At 58.8% G+C, this 15,569-nt stretch overlaps 5 protein-coding genes across 5 annotated transcripts; 3 read left to right on the top strand and 2 right to left on the bottom strand.

Annotated features, from left to right (window-relative positions):
* Positions 1-2,609: 2,609 nt before the first annotated feature.
* On the top strand, positions 2,610-6,581 carry PSEUBRA_005993 (Immunoglobulin-like fold; the record flags this gene model as incomplete). The annotated part of the gene is made up of 1 exon (XM_016439359.2): positions 2,610-6,581. One exon carries the CDS (start codon positions 2,610-2,612, stop codon positions 6,579-6,581), a length of 3,972 nt encoding a protein of 1,323 aa, XP_016289702.2.
* Positions 6,582-7,550: 969 nt separating this feature from the next.
* On the top strand, positions 7,551-8,523 carry PSEUBRA_005994 (Adenylate kinase, active site lid domain protein; the record flags this gene model as incomplete). The annotated part of the gene is made up of 2 exons (XM_016439355.1): positions 7,551-7,599; positions 7,667-8,523. 2 exons carry the CDS (start codon positions 7,551-7,553, stop codon positions 8,521-8,523), a joined length of 906 nt encoding a protein of 301 aa, XP_016289703.1.
* Positions 8,524-8,703: 180 nt separating this feature from the next.
* Positions 8,704-12,273, bottom strand: PSEUBRA_005995 (Tetratricopeptide TPR2; the record flags this gene model as incomplete). Its single annotated transcript, XM_016439374.2, has 1 exon — positions 8,704-12,273. One exon carries the CDS (start codon positions 12,271-12,273, stop codon positions 8,704-8,706), a length of 3,570 nt encoding a protein of 1,189 aa, XP_016289704.2.
* A 1,185-nt stretch (positions 12,274-13,458) lies between these two features.
* PSEUBRA_005996 (LysM domain protein) lies at positions 13,459-14,364 on the top strand (the record flags this gene model as incomplete). Its single annotated transcript, XM_016439378.2, has 1 exon — positions 13,459-14,364. One exon carries the CDS (start codon positions 13,459-13,461, stop codon positions 14,362-14,364), a length of 906 nt encoding a protein of 301 aa, XP_016289705.2.
* Positions 14,365-14,477: 113 nt separating this feature from the next.
* PSEUBRA_005997 (uncharacterized protein) lies at positions 14,478-15,278 on the bottom strand (the record flags this gene model as incomplete). The annotated part of the gene is made up of 1 exon (XM_059465738.1): positions 14,478-15,278. The coding sequence occupies one exon, from the start codon at positions 15,276-15,278 to the stop codon at positions 14,478-14,480; it is 801 nt and encodes a 266-aa protein (XP_059321705.1).
* Between the last annotated feature and the right edge of the window lie 291 nt (positions 15,279-15,569).

Genomic DNA, 15,569 nt, shown 5'->3' on the forward strand with positions numbered 1-15,569 from the left:
TGGGTAGGGACAGGGCATAGGCCTGTGAGCAGAGAGCGATCGCCGTCGCTGCCCGTCCACTGCGGCTTGGTTCTTGCTCGCCTCGAGGCAGCAAGCAGCGGCGGGCAGCGGCTTAACCCGCGACCGAACAAGCGAGCCCCAAGGCTGATAGACTCGTGGCATTCTCACAACCCTGCGCACAATGCCTGCTGCTGCCTTGCGTGCCCTGTGATGCTCAAAAGCATCTTTGAATTCAAATCGAAGACAACCAATTTGCCTGGTCGTGAATTCATTTCAGGGTCACTTTCCAAGCTCGAATTCAAATGGATTCAATCTGTGCCTGCATGCACCGCAGCAAGCAGGCCAGATTGACCGTCAAGAAGAATGCTTCCGCATTGTTCTGCTGCTGCTCAGTCACGAATTGTGTGTCTTGCCGTGCGCTTTGAGGACAAAGGGCAGGTCAATGTCCAGTAGATGGTGGCAGAGTAGGCCGCCTTCCTAGAGGTGCGTGCGGTGTCTAGCTACGGCAGAGAGACCGGTTGTGCTGAAAGGCGGTTCTCTTTTTCTGCCCTTTGGAAATTTTGGCACAAGCGAGGTCCCTTTGCACACACTCTCTTTTCGCCGCTGTTCTTCTTGAAATTTTTGCCGATTGGCATGAGCCCTGAGGATCCCGGTTGACGAGCCGCAGGAAGAAGTGCGCCCGCAAACAAAGCGTGATTGCCTTCTGCCCTGGGGGGAAACGGAACGGCCGACCAAGCCCAGCGAGTACTGCCTCCTTCGCTGCTTCGAAAGCTGTGCATTTGCAGTGCAGCGCATCGCAGAACATGGCAGAGCATCGTCTCGAGCGGATGTGTAGCTAGGTCGGCTGTGCCATCCCATCCAACGGAGCGTTGAATGGACAATGGGATCCAGCCGATACGAACATGCTCACGTTGGGGCTCAAGCGGCTGTCGATGACTGAGGGTGCGTTTGATCTGGCTGAGAAGACGAAGCAGTGGGTGGCCTGGCGCAAGCGAGTATCGTGACACACAGGCTTGCTCTTTCTCTCTCTATACGACGTTGTGACTGCGCCAAAGGCAACGGCAGAGCGAGTGTGATGGGCGGCGGTGCTCGAGATGGGAGCAGTTGAGAAGATTGCGAAGGTCCACTTGGAAAATATCGCCGTTGCACACCGCACAATTGTTTGCGTCCATCCAGGCTTGGTGAGTGTGGGCGAGCCAGCCACGCTCAAATCAGATTAAGCTGTGGTTTGCTGCTGCTGTTGCGGTTGCTCACTATCGAGCTTCTCATCGTTCTGCATCATCCCCCTCGTCACCAACGTTGCTTTTCACTTTCATCCCCACTTTCGCCTGTCACCTTGCTTCCGCCTTCCCCACCCCCACATACATTGACTGTCTGCATCTTCATCTCGCGGTATCCGACGCAACCATTTCATAGACAGTGCAGCCTCGACCGTTTGCCGACCAGCTAGATTCTTCCGACTTTGCAACTTCATTCCACACGACGCAGATCCACGCCGCTTCTCAGCTTGCTTCAACGATTCTGCAGTCTCGCCCGCGTCCTCTCTACAATCACTGGCTCTGCGCAGTTCTCCCACCGCACCAGATCGCATTCGTCCATCGGATTGGCCGCACGACTCAGCCTCGCCGCTTGCCTGCTCGATCCTCTACCACTCGGCATCACCGAACCTCTCACACTGCGGCTTGATTGATTTCAGCTTCCCGTGGAGTCATCACCTTCCTTGCCCACTTGATCATCATTGTTGTCTATCGCCTCCCACCAACACCTGCAATCCCGCTGTGCACCTCTTCATATACACATCTGAAGCCACCGTTGTCTGCTTCCAACGTCAACGCTAACATTCGCGCCTCAATCGCCGCTGCTATCCATCGGCCTTACGCGCATACAGAGAGGTCACTCACGGTGTAATTACGTCCTCTCGAAGCTGGTCTTCGACTACTGCATTCGGTTGCTCGTTCGGGTTGACATCCCCTAGCTCTGCACTCAACGATCCGTACCATCCCATACGCTGCGTATGAATCACCTCCTTTTCCTTCGAGATTTCCGCAACGCACCAAGAGATTTCCGCGGCCGCTTCTCATCAACCGGCTTCATTCTATCCCCGCATCGCTGCGTAGGATCCTGTTCATAGGTTCCTCACGCATTCGTCGCTGCCCAAGACGATTACTTCGCAGCAACCACACTGGCCAGCGGCGCTTGCAGACGCATCCGAGCCTAAGCTCGATTCATCGTCTCATCGCCCTCAGCTCACCACCTGGAGTACTGGTCAGCTCCCCTCCGTATTTGAAGACCCAGACAACATCGAGTCGGCTCCCTCTTCGGCCACCTTCTCCAGTCACGGTTTTGATCCTCATTCCACCACCGTGTCCCCATTCCTTACTAGCGAAGGCTTCGCACAAGCCAACGCTCGGCGCCGCTTCACCAACCCAGACGGAGGCCACATCGTCAAAGTCTCGCCGCCCCGCCTCAGTTTCGGCGCTGTGCATGCTCCGCAAACGGCTGCTCAATCCTACTTCCAAGCCTTTTCTCAACCGGGTCTCGCAACACCTCATAACGACGACGCGGCACGGCGACCTCGCTCGCCTGCCCCGTTGACTTTCGCTTCCGATATGGACACCGCTCCGTCGCATCCACAGCAGGGCTTCGGAATGCCCCTCAGCATTACCACAGACATGCAACAGCAGCACTTTCAACATCAGCAACCATCGCAGGCTCAGCCGCAAGATGCGCAGCAGCAATCACACTCTGTCTTGGCTTCGCCTGTGTCAGCAAGACCCATGGGCCAATCCACGTCCATGCAGCAGAACCTTGCGCAGCAATCTTACTCGACCTTGCCCTCGCCCTCGCAGCCACAAGGCAATGTGCAACAATCTATGCAGGCAATGCAGCATGCTCAATCGCTAGCCCAGCAACAGGCCGAGCAACAGGTTCAGCAGCAGCAACAGCAGCAGCAGCAGAATGCCCAACAAGCACCTTCGCAAGCTCAAATATTGGCCATGCATGCGTCCCAGCCCGCCCATCAAGAACATGCCTCATCCATGCCTCAAGCTGCAACAACGATGGCGACCTCCGCCATGACAGATGTCTCCGCGGACAACGGCGTATACGCCCAGAGGCCGTCCATGTCACTTCATCAACGATCTCTGTCCTTGGGCGTGCACATGCATCAGATGTCCCAACACTCCATGCCGCAGCATTCGATCCCTGCCTCTGCCGAAAGTCTGCAGTCGTTCGGATGGCCCTCTGCACCTTCGCAAAACGAGCTCTTGATGTCGGCCGCGCCGGCGCAAGCCACCGAACGCTTCCCCTCGAGCCATCACCGAGCCGCTTCGCACAGCATGGCCCACAACCCAGGTCTGGGCATGCAGGCACTGGGCATGAACATGCAAACTGTTCCTTTGTCGCCCTTCGATATGACACACGCACAGGCTCAAAGCAACGCCCAGGCCCAATCTCAATCTCAGGGCCAACTTTCCACTCAGGCGCAGGTGCACGCCCAAGCCCAGGCGCAATTGCAAGCGCACGCTCAGCTGCAGGCACAGGTGCAAGCCCAGGCGCGCGCCCAGGCTCAAGTCCAGGTGCAGGCTCAGCTTCAGGCGCAAGCCCAAATGCAAGCACAAGCACAGCAAGCGCAAGCAGACGCTCAAGCAGCGGCGATCCGAGTGGCCTCCGCTTCGACGCAGCAACCCGCCTCGGAGCATAATGAACTGATGAACCAGATCGCCAAGCTGCTTGACGACGTTGTCCTGCAAGCCAAATCAGCGCGAGAGTCATTCCACAACGGTGACGGCATGAGCAGCAACCGCTGCCTTGGCGATCTGCAGAAGGATCTGCAACACATCCAACATCTTTCGCATCAGAAGTTCGCAGCGGCAGCGTCGGCGCCACCGGTAGCCATGACCGCGCCGCCCACGCAGTCAGCCACCCAGCCGCAAGGTCTGGCCCCGGCCTTGTCTCTGGAGCAGAGAGCACCCTCGCAACAACAGCAGGCTCAAGTACAACACGAGACGCAGCCCCTGCCCAACCTCACGCTCAGCCAGATGAAGGGCGCAGATAGCGAAATGTTCCAGAGCGGCCAGGTCAGCCCCATCGCTCGCAAGCGACCCGTGCAGTCCGACAGCGACTTGCTCGAACAACCCTTCAAATCGCTGCGATCAGAGACGGCAACGCCTCTCAATCCCCCTCAGCCCCCTCCGTCGGCGCCGCCGGCAGCCTTGAGCAGCATCGCGACGGGCTTGTCTCACTTGCAAGCCCCGATGCCTTCTCAAAGTGCTCCACCCAGCGAGACGGCCAACGGTGTCAATTTTGGTCAGCCGCAGACGCTGCTCGCCCAGGCCACCGCTGCGCTGCCCAACGGAGTGCAGTCTCTCAACGCATCTCCGAGCACGCCTCAAACCCCTTTCGAATTTCCGCAAGGTCATGGTCTGGCCATCTTCTCGAACGGCGATGCCATGACGCAGTCCATGCCATCGAGCCCAGCGATCCGTCAAGATGGCCACATGCGCGGTGGCTCGTTGCACGACGCTATGACCATGACGCCGCAGCACGGACAGAAGCAGATGAGCGCCATGGAGTATTCGAACAGCGCCGATCGAGGTCAGTCCAAGATTGCACGCAGCGCTCTGCAGATGTCGGCCATCTCGAGCTCTAACACCTCGGCAAATCAGTCGGCCTTGGACTCGGGCGCCTCCTCGCCCGAAGAAGAGTCCTTCAGCAACGAAGATAGCGGAGACGAGGATGTTCAGGCTGGCGACGCGAGTGAAGCCCACTTCACCAAGCACCGTCGACACAGAGGCAGCGGCTTCCTCTCGAGCGGGGCTTCGTTCGACTTTGGTGGCGCAGACGACGGTGGCGCAGGAGACGCCTCCATGGCGAGTGCCGACAAGAATGGGCCCAGCGCTGCCCTGTCTCCCGAGCTTCGCAACAAACTCGAGACCATCTTCCACAGCTTCCTCACCGCCGTCTGCTCCGATCTCGAGATTACCGATGACCGCGGCGAGCTGTTGCATCAGACGCTCATGCCCAAGAAGATGGCGAGGCTGGACGAGTCGCCTGACTTCCGTCCGTTCAAATTTCGCATCCAGGCCTTCACCAACGCCTTCCAAGCCGAAGTATACCGCAACGGCATCACCGAAGCCGAGTGCTCGATCAAGAAGATCAAGCAGTTCCTCTGGACGCAGCCTTACATCTCGCGCTTCAACGAGGACGGCAAGAAGGCCAAGTCCAAGGGCAATCACATCTGGATCGTCGAGGCCAAGAAGATCCCGGAAGGCGGCTGGGAGTTCCGCGAGTTCAGCCGCAAAATCGCCGGCGCGCCTGAGAAGATTGCGTACGTTGGCCTCAAGTGGACTTGGCCGCTCAAGGTGTGGGACCCACAGGCGTCGTCGACCAGCATCAAGGCCGTGTTCTCGTGCAACAAGGTGCCCTCTTGGCTTCAGTGGGAGGAGAACAACCGTGTCCTCTCTGGTACGCCCACGGCAGGCAGCGAGAGTGGAGAGGTGAGCGTCACTGCTCACTACGTACACGCCGGTCAGCTGCATCAACTCCAGCACTCGTTCTACCTCCAGGTCGCCTCGATCGCCGCGGACGAGCTGCAGGCCCACGACGCCGGCCCCTCGGCTGGCTCCACAGCGCTAGCGGCCCAGCTCGCCTCGACAAACGGTGCAGGCGCCCCTGTCGCTCCTGCTGTTATGACGGGCGCCCCCGTGGTGCCTGAAATGCTGCCCCACGAACTGCAGGCGGGCTTGCTCGCTCCCGGCGTGGCCTTCATCAACGGTCAACCGCCCGCCAACTTCCCGAGCGAGTCGATCAACCACAGGATTGTGGAGCCATCCAAGGTGCCTGCCGTGCTTAACGCCATCTCCTTCCCCTTTACGCCGCCCACCCACGCCGATGCGCGCCCGCAGTACTTCCAGTCGCTGTCCAACGAAGCAGCCATGCTGACGCCGCAGCTCTCCGAGATCGCCAACACGGTGCCTGACGCGATGCGATCGACTTCGCAACTCAATTCGGCCATGCCTTCGCCGATGCCGCCTCAGATGATGCACAGTCCGTTCGCTTCCGCCCATCAGATGGGAGCGCCGCAGTCTATGCAGGCGCCCGCCTCCTCGCAGGCACTGCAACAGCAGACGCAGGCGAACGTGGCCATGCCGCCGCAATCCGCGCCCATGGTGGCTTCGCAGCCCGAAGGACAGCAGCTGAACAACGGCGTCAAGGCCTCGAGCGAGGAAGTCCAGGTGCACCAGGTGCGCAGCATGATCGAGAGGAAGCAACAGGCCCAGGCCGCCAACTTTATGCTCTCGATCCCATCGCGCAAGGCTGCTATCGCTGCCGAAGCCGCGCGCCCCGTGTCCGGGCAGACGACGCCCATGTCGTCGATGCCGACGGATATGGCGGCGCATCTGCCAGCCTTGAGCTCGCTGCCCCCGAACGAATCGCTGGCCAGCGGCATGCCACCCAGCGCCATCAAGGGCGATCCCATGCTTTCGCCTGCCTTGAATGTCGGCTTTGACGCGCTCGGCCAGGCTGGCATGTCTCTCGGCCTACAGAGCGACCAGACCAACCCACACCAGCAAGGTTGAGCCATCGGCTCATCCTTTGTCTCTTCCTTCCGCCACTAGAGTTTCGTCGTAGGACAGTCCCTTTTCCCGTCGTCTCCTGGTCTCATCATCGCACATCTCTGCATTGTCCTCGATCAACACTCCCGGATCTTCGCACCCTTGCCCCTGAAGCACGGTGTGAGAGTCCCTAGAATTCCAGTCCCTTGTCACCCAGATCCTCGTATCGCAACGGTCCCCTCCCCCAACTTTTCTTTCCTGCTGCTTTCTGCCTTCCTCTTTGCTTTTCCTTCTTCCCGCCCCTTTTCTCAATCTCTTTTGCGGTCATGGGCCCCCTTTGCTTCCCTCTTTCACTCAGATGTCACCTTTCAGAATCACTTGTCGAGTCTCGTGTCTTCTCTCTCTCTCTCGCGCGCTCTCTTGTCACTAGATGTCATGGTCCGGCAGCAATACGCAGCTTCTTCCCGTACACTGACTGAACTCTTGACTCTGGCTGACTGTGTGAGTAAGGTGTTGCGGGGGGGTGGTTCTCTCGTACGATATTAACGCGGTGGGAGCCTCAAGGCGGAGGGTGAAAATTGGCGATCGCGGAATGCCGCCAAGGGTTGGAAATGGAAGGGATCGGAGCAGCGGGCGGGATCTTGGGCCAGAGCCGGCTTTATGCGTTGAGTGCCATTCTTCTCGACTTGATGGTGCGCTTTCGCTTGCTCTGTATGCTCTATTTGATCTTTGAACTGCATATGACACTGGGGGTCCAGCACGCTGAGAGCGAGCGTAAGCGTGTGAGATCCGTTCGAGATCGGGAAAGCAGCAGAGAGAGGTGTGACTGACGAGTCCACCCATGGGCCTGAAATGAAAGGCCAGTGCCGAAGTTGCGATGTTTGCTCGTGGCGCAGATCCACGCCGAGCGAGCGCGAATTTACTCCACACCGACTCAACTTCTTCTCAACCCACCCTTGCGCTCACCCACCACCACTCACGTATCGTACAAAGATGGCTACTACTACCACGCGCGGTTCTAGGGATAGCCCTTACCCTCCTCGTACGTATCTCGCTCACACAAAGTTCGTTGAGGCTCTCAGCTGACGTTACTCCTTTTGCAACTGCAGCTTCGGAATCCGAGGTGAAGAAGGAGCTCGGCATGAAGGGCGACACGATCTCTGGCGGCTCTTCCACCGAGCTCTCGTACCTCAAGTCGCTCGTCTCGCAGCTCAACGAGAAGATCCACCAGCTTGAGGGCAAGGCTTCGGCGGCTGTCTCTTCCATCACTGGCTCGACTCCCTCTGGTGTTCGTATGATCCTGATCGGTCCTCCTGGTGCGGGCAAGGGTACGCAAGCGCCCAAGATCCTGGAGAAGTTCAACAACTGCGTGTGTCACCTGGCGACGGGCGACATGCTGCGCGAGCAGGTGTCCAAGAAGACCGAGCTCGGTGTGATGGCCAAGAAGATCATGGACCAGGGCGGCCTCGTATCCGACGAGATCATGGTGGGAATGATCAAGGACCAGCTCGAGACCAACCCGGCGTGCAAGGGCGGTTTCATCCTCGACGGTTTCCCCCGCACCACGCCTCAGGCCGAGAAGCTCGACGGCATGCTGCGCGAGAAGAACCAGAAGCTCGACCACGCCGTCGAGCTCAAGGTGAACGACAACCTTTTGATTTCGCGCATCACCGGTCGTCTCGTCCACCCCGCCTCCGGTCGTAGCTACCACAAGGAGTTCAGCCCCCCCAAGAAGCCCATGACCGACGACATCACCGGCGAACCTCTGGTTCAGCGCTCCGACGACAACGCCGAGACTTTGAAGAAGCGTCTCGCAACGTATCACGCCCAAACCGCCGCCGTGACCGACTACTACAGGAAGCAAGGCATTTGGGCTCCTGTCGACGCAAGCCAGAGCCCCAAGGTCGTCTGGCAGAGCATCAACGCCATCTTCGCTAACAAGCCCCAACCCCAACCCACCAAGTGAGCGCATCCCGCCAAGAGCCAGGTCGCTCTGACTCGCAAAGAAGGAGAGCGGAGACAGAAAGATGGTGACATTGCCGCTGCTGCTTGTTCAGCGACTCAAATCAAAACAATCTCATTTCAAACCGTTCAGATGCGATATGTGTGAAAATGGGATACGATTCCACAGTGAGTGAGAATAACATCAGACCGACACATCGGCGTCCTCGAGCACGACGTCGGCACTGGCGCTTCCGTCCGGGTGGATGCTGAGGAAGCTGCTCGCGTCCGGGTGCGTCGATGCAAAGTCAGCAGGGACCAACATTGTCCTCTGATGCTGGTGGTGGTGCGGGGTCGAATTGGCAAAGCCGCTCATGTCCTGATACTGCCTGCTATAGCTGGGGCTCTGAGCATATCCGCTCATCCCCGCGGCTTGCATCTGACTGTGCCCCTCTCCGTCGATGGACGGCGCGAAGCCGCTCGCACCCTCCATCATCGACAGGTGCGACTGGGTGTACGAATTTGACGTGAAATCGTGCGGATGGATACTGAGTTTGCTACCCGGCAGCGTCTTGTAGCCCTCGCAGATGCTCTTGACCAGCCGCAGCAGCGACGGGTCCAGGTCGATGACCACGCTCAGATGGTGCATGATCTCGGCCTGGTATGTCGAGGGAGGCACCATCACGCCGCTTGCGCGGAGCACTGCGGTGCTCGTCTTCCCACCCGCTCCCTGAGCGTTCGCGCCGCCTTCGAGATGACAGAATGCACCACCACCAAGACGCATGTACGACTGAGCGAGGAGCATGTGGATGCTCGCTTCTTCCGGGGCGAGGTCGTGCGCCCGCACCAGATCGCGGTGGCTCGACTCGGGATCTCCGTGATGCAATAGCAACTCGGCTCTCCTGAGATACGTCAACACTGATGCATTCGGCGCCAGCTCGATCGCGCGGTCATAGCATTCCAACGCCTTGGCCGGCGCGTTGATCAGCGAGAACGTCCATCCGACCAGATCCCACAGGATATGGTTGCTGGAATTGAGAGAGATCGCCTGCTGCAGACTCTTGCATGCAGCATGCTCGTGTTCGCCAATGCCCAGATAGACGCGTCCCAGCCCAGCCCAGGCATTCCAGTGCCGTCGATCGCACCGGATGGCATTGCGGAAGTAGGCGATCGCCTCGTCGTGCAGGCCGAGATCGTGAGCCTCGTGGCCGGCCAGCGTGTAGGCGTAGGCATAGTCGGGCGCGGCGGCTGCGGCGCGCTGGAAGCAGACGAGGGCCGTCTGGTGCTCCTTCTGCAGCGAAAAGGCGTTGCCGACGACAATGTGCGTCGATGCTGTGCCTGGCGCGACCATGGCGAGGTGCTGAGCAAGGGTGGAGAGCTTGACCTCGCGAGAGAGATGGAAGAGGACGAGCGAGTAGACGTCCATGTGGCTTGCGATGTAGGGGTTGAGCTTGCGGACAGCGTTGAAGTGGGTCTCGGACGATGCGTACTGTGAGCACTCGGCGTAGCTTCGGCCCAGAAGCAGATGATGCACCAGGCTGTCTTTGACGTGCAGGTCGAGGAAGCGAAGGCCCTCGCTGAGGGTGGCAGGGGCGCTTGTGGATGAGCCATCCGCAACTGCGCCATCCGAGCTCGGAGCGCCGTTGATGAGTTCCGCCTTCACGCCGCTTGGCTCGTCCAGAACAGGGCCCTGAAGCACGGCAGCAGCTTTCTCGCCTTCGCAAAGACGCAGCAATCGATACGCCTCACCGACGTGTGCAAGTAGAGCAAGAACATATCTGTCGGCAGCGTGCTGATGCGCAAGGGTGGTGAGCGTTTGCATGGTCGATTGACGGAGGGTGACAAGACGGTCGAGTTTGACTTTGGCATCCTGCTCCTCCTTGTGACGCATGGCCTCGGCAGCGGTGCGACTGGACGCGAGCGTGCCATTGGTACGCGCCGTGGTATTGGGTCCGCCGATGGAGCTGGAACTAGCTTTGGACATGGCGCTGCCAGGACGGCTGACGTTACCAGTGGTCAGGAGACGACCCGAGGTAGGAGCGGCTGGTTTCTTTGGTGCCGATGCAATTCCGTTGGTTGCTGAGACGGCGCGGGCAGAAGACGCAGCGGTTGGCCTGGCGGCCGTGGGTCTCGAAGCTGGCTGACTTGAGGCTGCTGAGGCGACTCTGCGTGCAGATACAGCCGTTCTGGCCGTCGAAACGGTCGCGCGGGACGACATGGACGAAGCGGACGAGCCCGACGAAGTCGACGAAACGCTCCCTGCCTGGCTCGTGGCACCTGTTCTGTTCGGCACGGAAGGAGCACGCGCCGCAACCGAGGCGGTCGTCGCCGTCGGGCCGCCTGGATTGCCACGAGTAGATCGCAGTTGTCGGCCGTTGGCTGCGGAGGTGGGAGGCACCGTTGCAGTGCGCACGCCAGCCGTACGTATGGGTCTGGTGACATTGCCTATGGTCTTGGCGGCTTTGACATCATCTTGGTTCGTCGATGCTTGGTCGAGATGATGCGTGTTGGTCTGAGCGGCCGAAAGCGCACGGGAGGCTGGATGCAGGCGTGTAGCGGTGACAGCGCTAGCGGACGTAGTTGGCATAGGCGGTGTCACATTTCCGATAGGCCGTGACGCCACACCGTTGCGTGCGACATTCTGAGGTAAAGGTGGCACGGGAGGGATCTCTGACGAGACCTTGAGCTTCTTGTTGGCGCCATCTTCTGAAACTTTGCGGATCATTGTCGGAGCTTGGAGCTGTTCGTGGGTGAAGAGCGGGCTGGATCGGAGCGACGATTCGTGGAATGCATACTGCGCTTGCGCCTGAGAGATGAGATCAGAGTATAGGCGATCGAGAGTGGATGCGCTGAGATGCCTGCCAGCCGTCGCGTCTCCGTAGCCCGTGTCACAGAGACCAGCCCACGCTCGCCAGTTGAAAGGATCGAGCTCGAGAGCCTTGGTGAAGGTAGTTTGCGCTTGTTGAAGACGCCCACGACTGGCTGCATTGTAAGCCTCGTCAGTCTCCAACTGGGACTGGTATCGTGACTGCGCCGAGATGGGTTGGGGTATCGATGGGTCCTCCGCAGCGGCCTCCACCGCCTTTCTCTTGCCAAGCACCTTGTCTTGCAGAACATGAGTTACTTCGACGGCGTCGGATGATCTGCCTAGAGTACGACAAGCGTCTCGATACTCCCTCGCACTGCCAGCATCTTGGAACGTAGCGGCTAATCCTTGCTGAAGAATGTGGATGCAGGCATTGGCACCGGCAAGATCGTGAGGATCCTGCGAGCTGAGCTTGGAAGCAGAGACTGTAGCTGAAGCGGAACTTCCGGATGGACTGAAGGGAAGAACGATGTTGAATCCGCCAAGGCGGGCACATCTAGCCAGGGTCCTGCGAGAGATGATGGAAGAAGGGTCGAGGCATACTGCGTAGATCGAGAAGAAAGTGGCTGAGCACAAGTCCAGCTCCCAGTCCAAAGGGTCGGCAGAGGCAGCGTCGGGAGAGAGCGCGATGAAAGAACGTGCTAGCGAGATAAGACGTCGAGCGATGAGCTGCGGTGATGGTCGAATGTCGTGTTCTAATTGAAGCTGTGAGATGCTGGGCAGAGGCGGTGGTAATTGGAGCAGCAAAGGCGGTGGAGGTGCCGAAGTTGTCTGAGCTATTGTGGCTGACTTGGATCGGACGGAGGCCGACGTCGGATGTGCCGAAGAGGTGGAAGCAGAAGAAGCGATTGGCTGACGTGATTTGGTGGCCGTCAATCGCGACTTTACCGCCGATGCTGCGAGCGGCATTCTCCGATCGCTAGCTCCGTCGCTGATGTCGGAGGGTATGTGGGGTCTGAGTGAGATCAGTCATCAAGCATGGTTGTGGTACTAGCGGCTGCGATCCGTAATGACACTGTTGGTAGTCTGTCGTTGCTTCGCCAATGCAAGGTCGAAAGGTGTGAATGCGTCAGCAGTCCGAAGTGCGGGCGCTGATGGTCGTCGAGGATTCGGACGAGATGCGACAATCCCTTCGTGAGCCTTTCAAGATGACCGAAGAGAGAAGTGGACGAGATGATGGATGAGGTCGAGAGCGACAGTCTCGATGGGCTTTGTGACAGGCGGACAAAGTGTTGTTGCTCCTCATGCACTGCAGCTCCGCCAAACACACCAAAAGATTAAAAGGCCGCGCGCTCGCGACTCGAGGTTCTGGTGGTGAGGATCGGGGCCAAGACTCGTCTGAGACATGTCTTCCGGCCGAATGAGTATGACAACGCGCCGCGCCTCTCAGCTTTGTGTTGTTCTCTGGCTCTGTTTGCGAAAATCCCACCCGAGACACACAAAAAACGAGGATCGACAGCGCATGCCTTTACCGAGCGAGTTACGTTTCAATCCAGGCTTCATCTCAAAGATATGGCACCGTCGATCGGGTGTCTGGTGTTCACGACAAAGCGACTTCTTTAAGGTGTGCGTGAAGCCAAAGTGGCTCGGTCGGGACAGATTGTAGGTCCCTCAAGACCATGCCGTTGGAGGCAACATGCATGCGGGCTGAGCGCAACAGAAACACACGCAGAACCCCTGTTTATAATGCCATTGACCTGCAAATAATACAGACGAGCAGGCGGGTGGGCTTCGCCGAAGTAATGAGCGCTGGACGCATGGATTCGCTGCTTTTACCTCTTCACCATCCACTTCCATCACCGAATCTCCCCCCTAACCCCACTTCACTCGCTCCACCTCTTGCTCCACCCTCTCCCGTACCGCTTGCACACACAGCTCTTCAGCATCTCACACTCTTTTGTCTCATCGCGCCTCGTACCGAAACTCTCGTCCACGTGTTTCCGCCTTTACGTTTTCTCGCGCACACAGCGAATCGCATCATCACGTCAGTGATCAACTTCGTTCTCAGCCCGTCATCGCATCCGCATTCGCGATCCCTTCCAACAACACTTGCAGCTTTTTAACTACGTCTCAGGCTTCGACCATCGCATCACAATGCGCGTGTTCTCACTGCTGCTCTCAGCGGCGCTATTACCGCTCCTCGCGCGAGCCGCGTTTCACTCCAACAACACAGCCTGCACGCGCCACTATACAGTCCAGTCAGGCGACACGTGTGACAAGATCGGCCAAAAGACGCTCACATCCACCTACCAGATCCTTGCCTTCAACCTGCTCGACGCCGGAGCTGACTGCTACACCCTCGAGATCGGCACTCGTCTCTGTCTCGGTCGCTACGGCAATGACTGCCAGTTCGTGCACCAGGCTACCGACCAAGACACGTGCGAGAGCATCGCCAACGCCTACGGCATCTCCACGCAGCTCCTGCAGAACAACAACCCAAGCCTCGACTGCAACATCGTCTACAGCGGCTTGATGCTTTGCGTCAGTGCGGGCAGCATCCGTCCGCCTGCGGACAGCAGCATCAATTCTACCGACGTCAGAGCAGCCAGGGAGCACGCGAGGCAGATGTGGCTCCAGCAGCAGCAGCAGCAGCAGCAGCAGCAGCAAAACATTCCGCAGAGCAAGACTCCTTTGCCTCAGCCCAAAGCTCAAGCAGCACTCCCGCAGCAGAAGCATTCGTCAGGCAGCAACAAGCACGCCTCGCATGCTCATCATCAGCACAAACATGCATCACACGGCGGCAAATCGAGTCACAAGCAGCATCACCACAAAGACGCTTCTCATTCCGGTAATGAGCAAGCGCCGTCACACCCTGCAGCATCACATCACCAGCCAAGAGCAGTGCAGGACGACGCAGGCTCCTCCGAGCCCCTCGTCACACATCACGTCTTCACTCATCATCAAGCGGAAGCGCAACATGACGGTGCAACGGGAACCACACCGCAACGTCGTCATCGTTCGCTCTCATCTCGTTCCCAGTACAGGTCACATACCCCTTAGATTGTTCACTTATCGCTTTGTCTATTCCTGCTTTGGCTTCTCCTCAAACCTTTGCCCTGGATGGCAGCCTGTTCGATTCGATACGCTTTCGTTACTATGCGGGTCTGATGAGACTATGCTTCCGGAGCTGGATCCTGAACAAGGCGGAGGATGCGATCGCGCGTCTCCGCAAACGCTGCTTCTCCCGTTCCACCTGTGGTGCTGGCCTTCCCCATGCTCGGAGCGGACAGCGGGGTCAACGGCGCAACGCCTTCCTTCATGAGCAGCTCCGCGTCGTGCAGCACGGCCCTCACCTGGGCGGGCAGACACACTCTTCTCTGCTCTTCCGCCTGAGACGGCGCATGGATCTCGATCTCCAACAGCTCGTCCTTGCATCTCGCCGGCACCGACGCGTACGACGCCGGTTGCAAATATATCTGCGACACAATTCGCTGCGTCGGGTCATCAGTTGGCATCGAGAGATCGAACACGCAGTCGGGCTTGCGCAGTGGCGCAGCGCACGGCGTCGTGGGAGTAGGAGGCTCTGTGAGACCTTCATCGTAGCGAGAGGAGAGCGCAACGATGCGAAGATCCTCGACGTGAGACCGGAGTCGCTCCCATGATGGGCGATCCAATTTACGAACGGTTTGCGAGGTCCCATCGACCAGGAAGGACGGCTCGAACAGGGCGTAGATCAGTCGAAGGGCGGCAACCCCGCTGGTGTGGGCGTGGGAGTCCGAGGAGAGGTAGACCAGCACACACGTTTCGAACGAAGGTGTCAGGTCGCCCAAGGATAGCATCGAAGGCCGCGAGAGAAGCGCTGCTGACGCCGCTGACCGCCGGCGTCGTAGTGTACGCGATTCGAGCTCCAAGCCGAGGGCTGATGACGAGCTCTCGCTTGTTGAGACGGACATACGGTTGAATGCTTCTTCCATTGCTGCTGGGATGTGTCGATGAGGAGGCGAGACGTCCGGCGATCTGACTTGGAGAGTTTGACGAGGTTGCAAGGGTGCAACAGCGATGTGGCGTTTGCTATAGACAAGGTCGAGCCAGATGAAAGAACAAAGGTACCTTTGCAGCGTCGGCTCAATCTGTGCGCAAGAAACCTTACGCTGACAATGTTTCGATGTGCTCTACTCTGAGCCGCTGACTCCCCGTCGGAACCGCTGCACAATCACAATGGATGCGCCATGCATGCAGCTTGCAGCGCGCAGCACGCGTGTGCG

The sequence above is a fragment of the Kalmanozyma brasiliensis genome, assembly GCF_000497045.1.
Source record: "Kalmanozyma brasiliensis GHG001 unplaced genomic scaffold PSEUBRA_SCAF8, whole genome shotgun sequence".
NCBI classification, from domain to species: domain Eukaryota; kingdom Fungi; phylum Basidiomycota; class Ustilaginomycetes; order Ustilaginales; genus Kalmanozyma; species Kalmanozyma brasiliensis.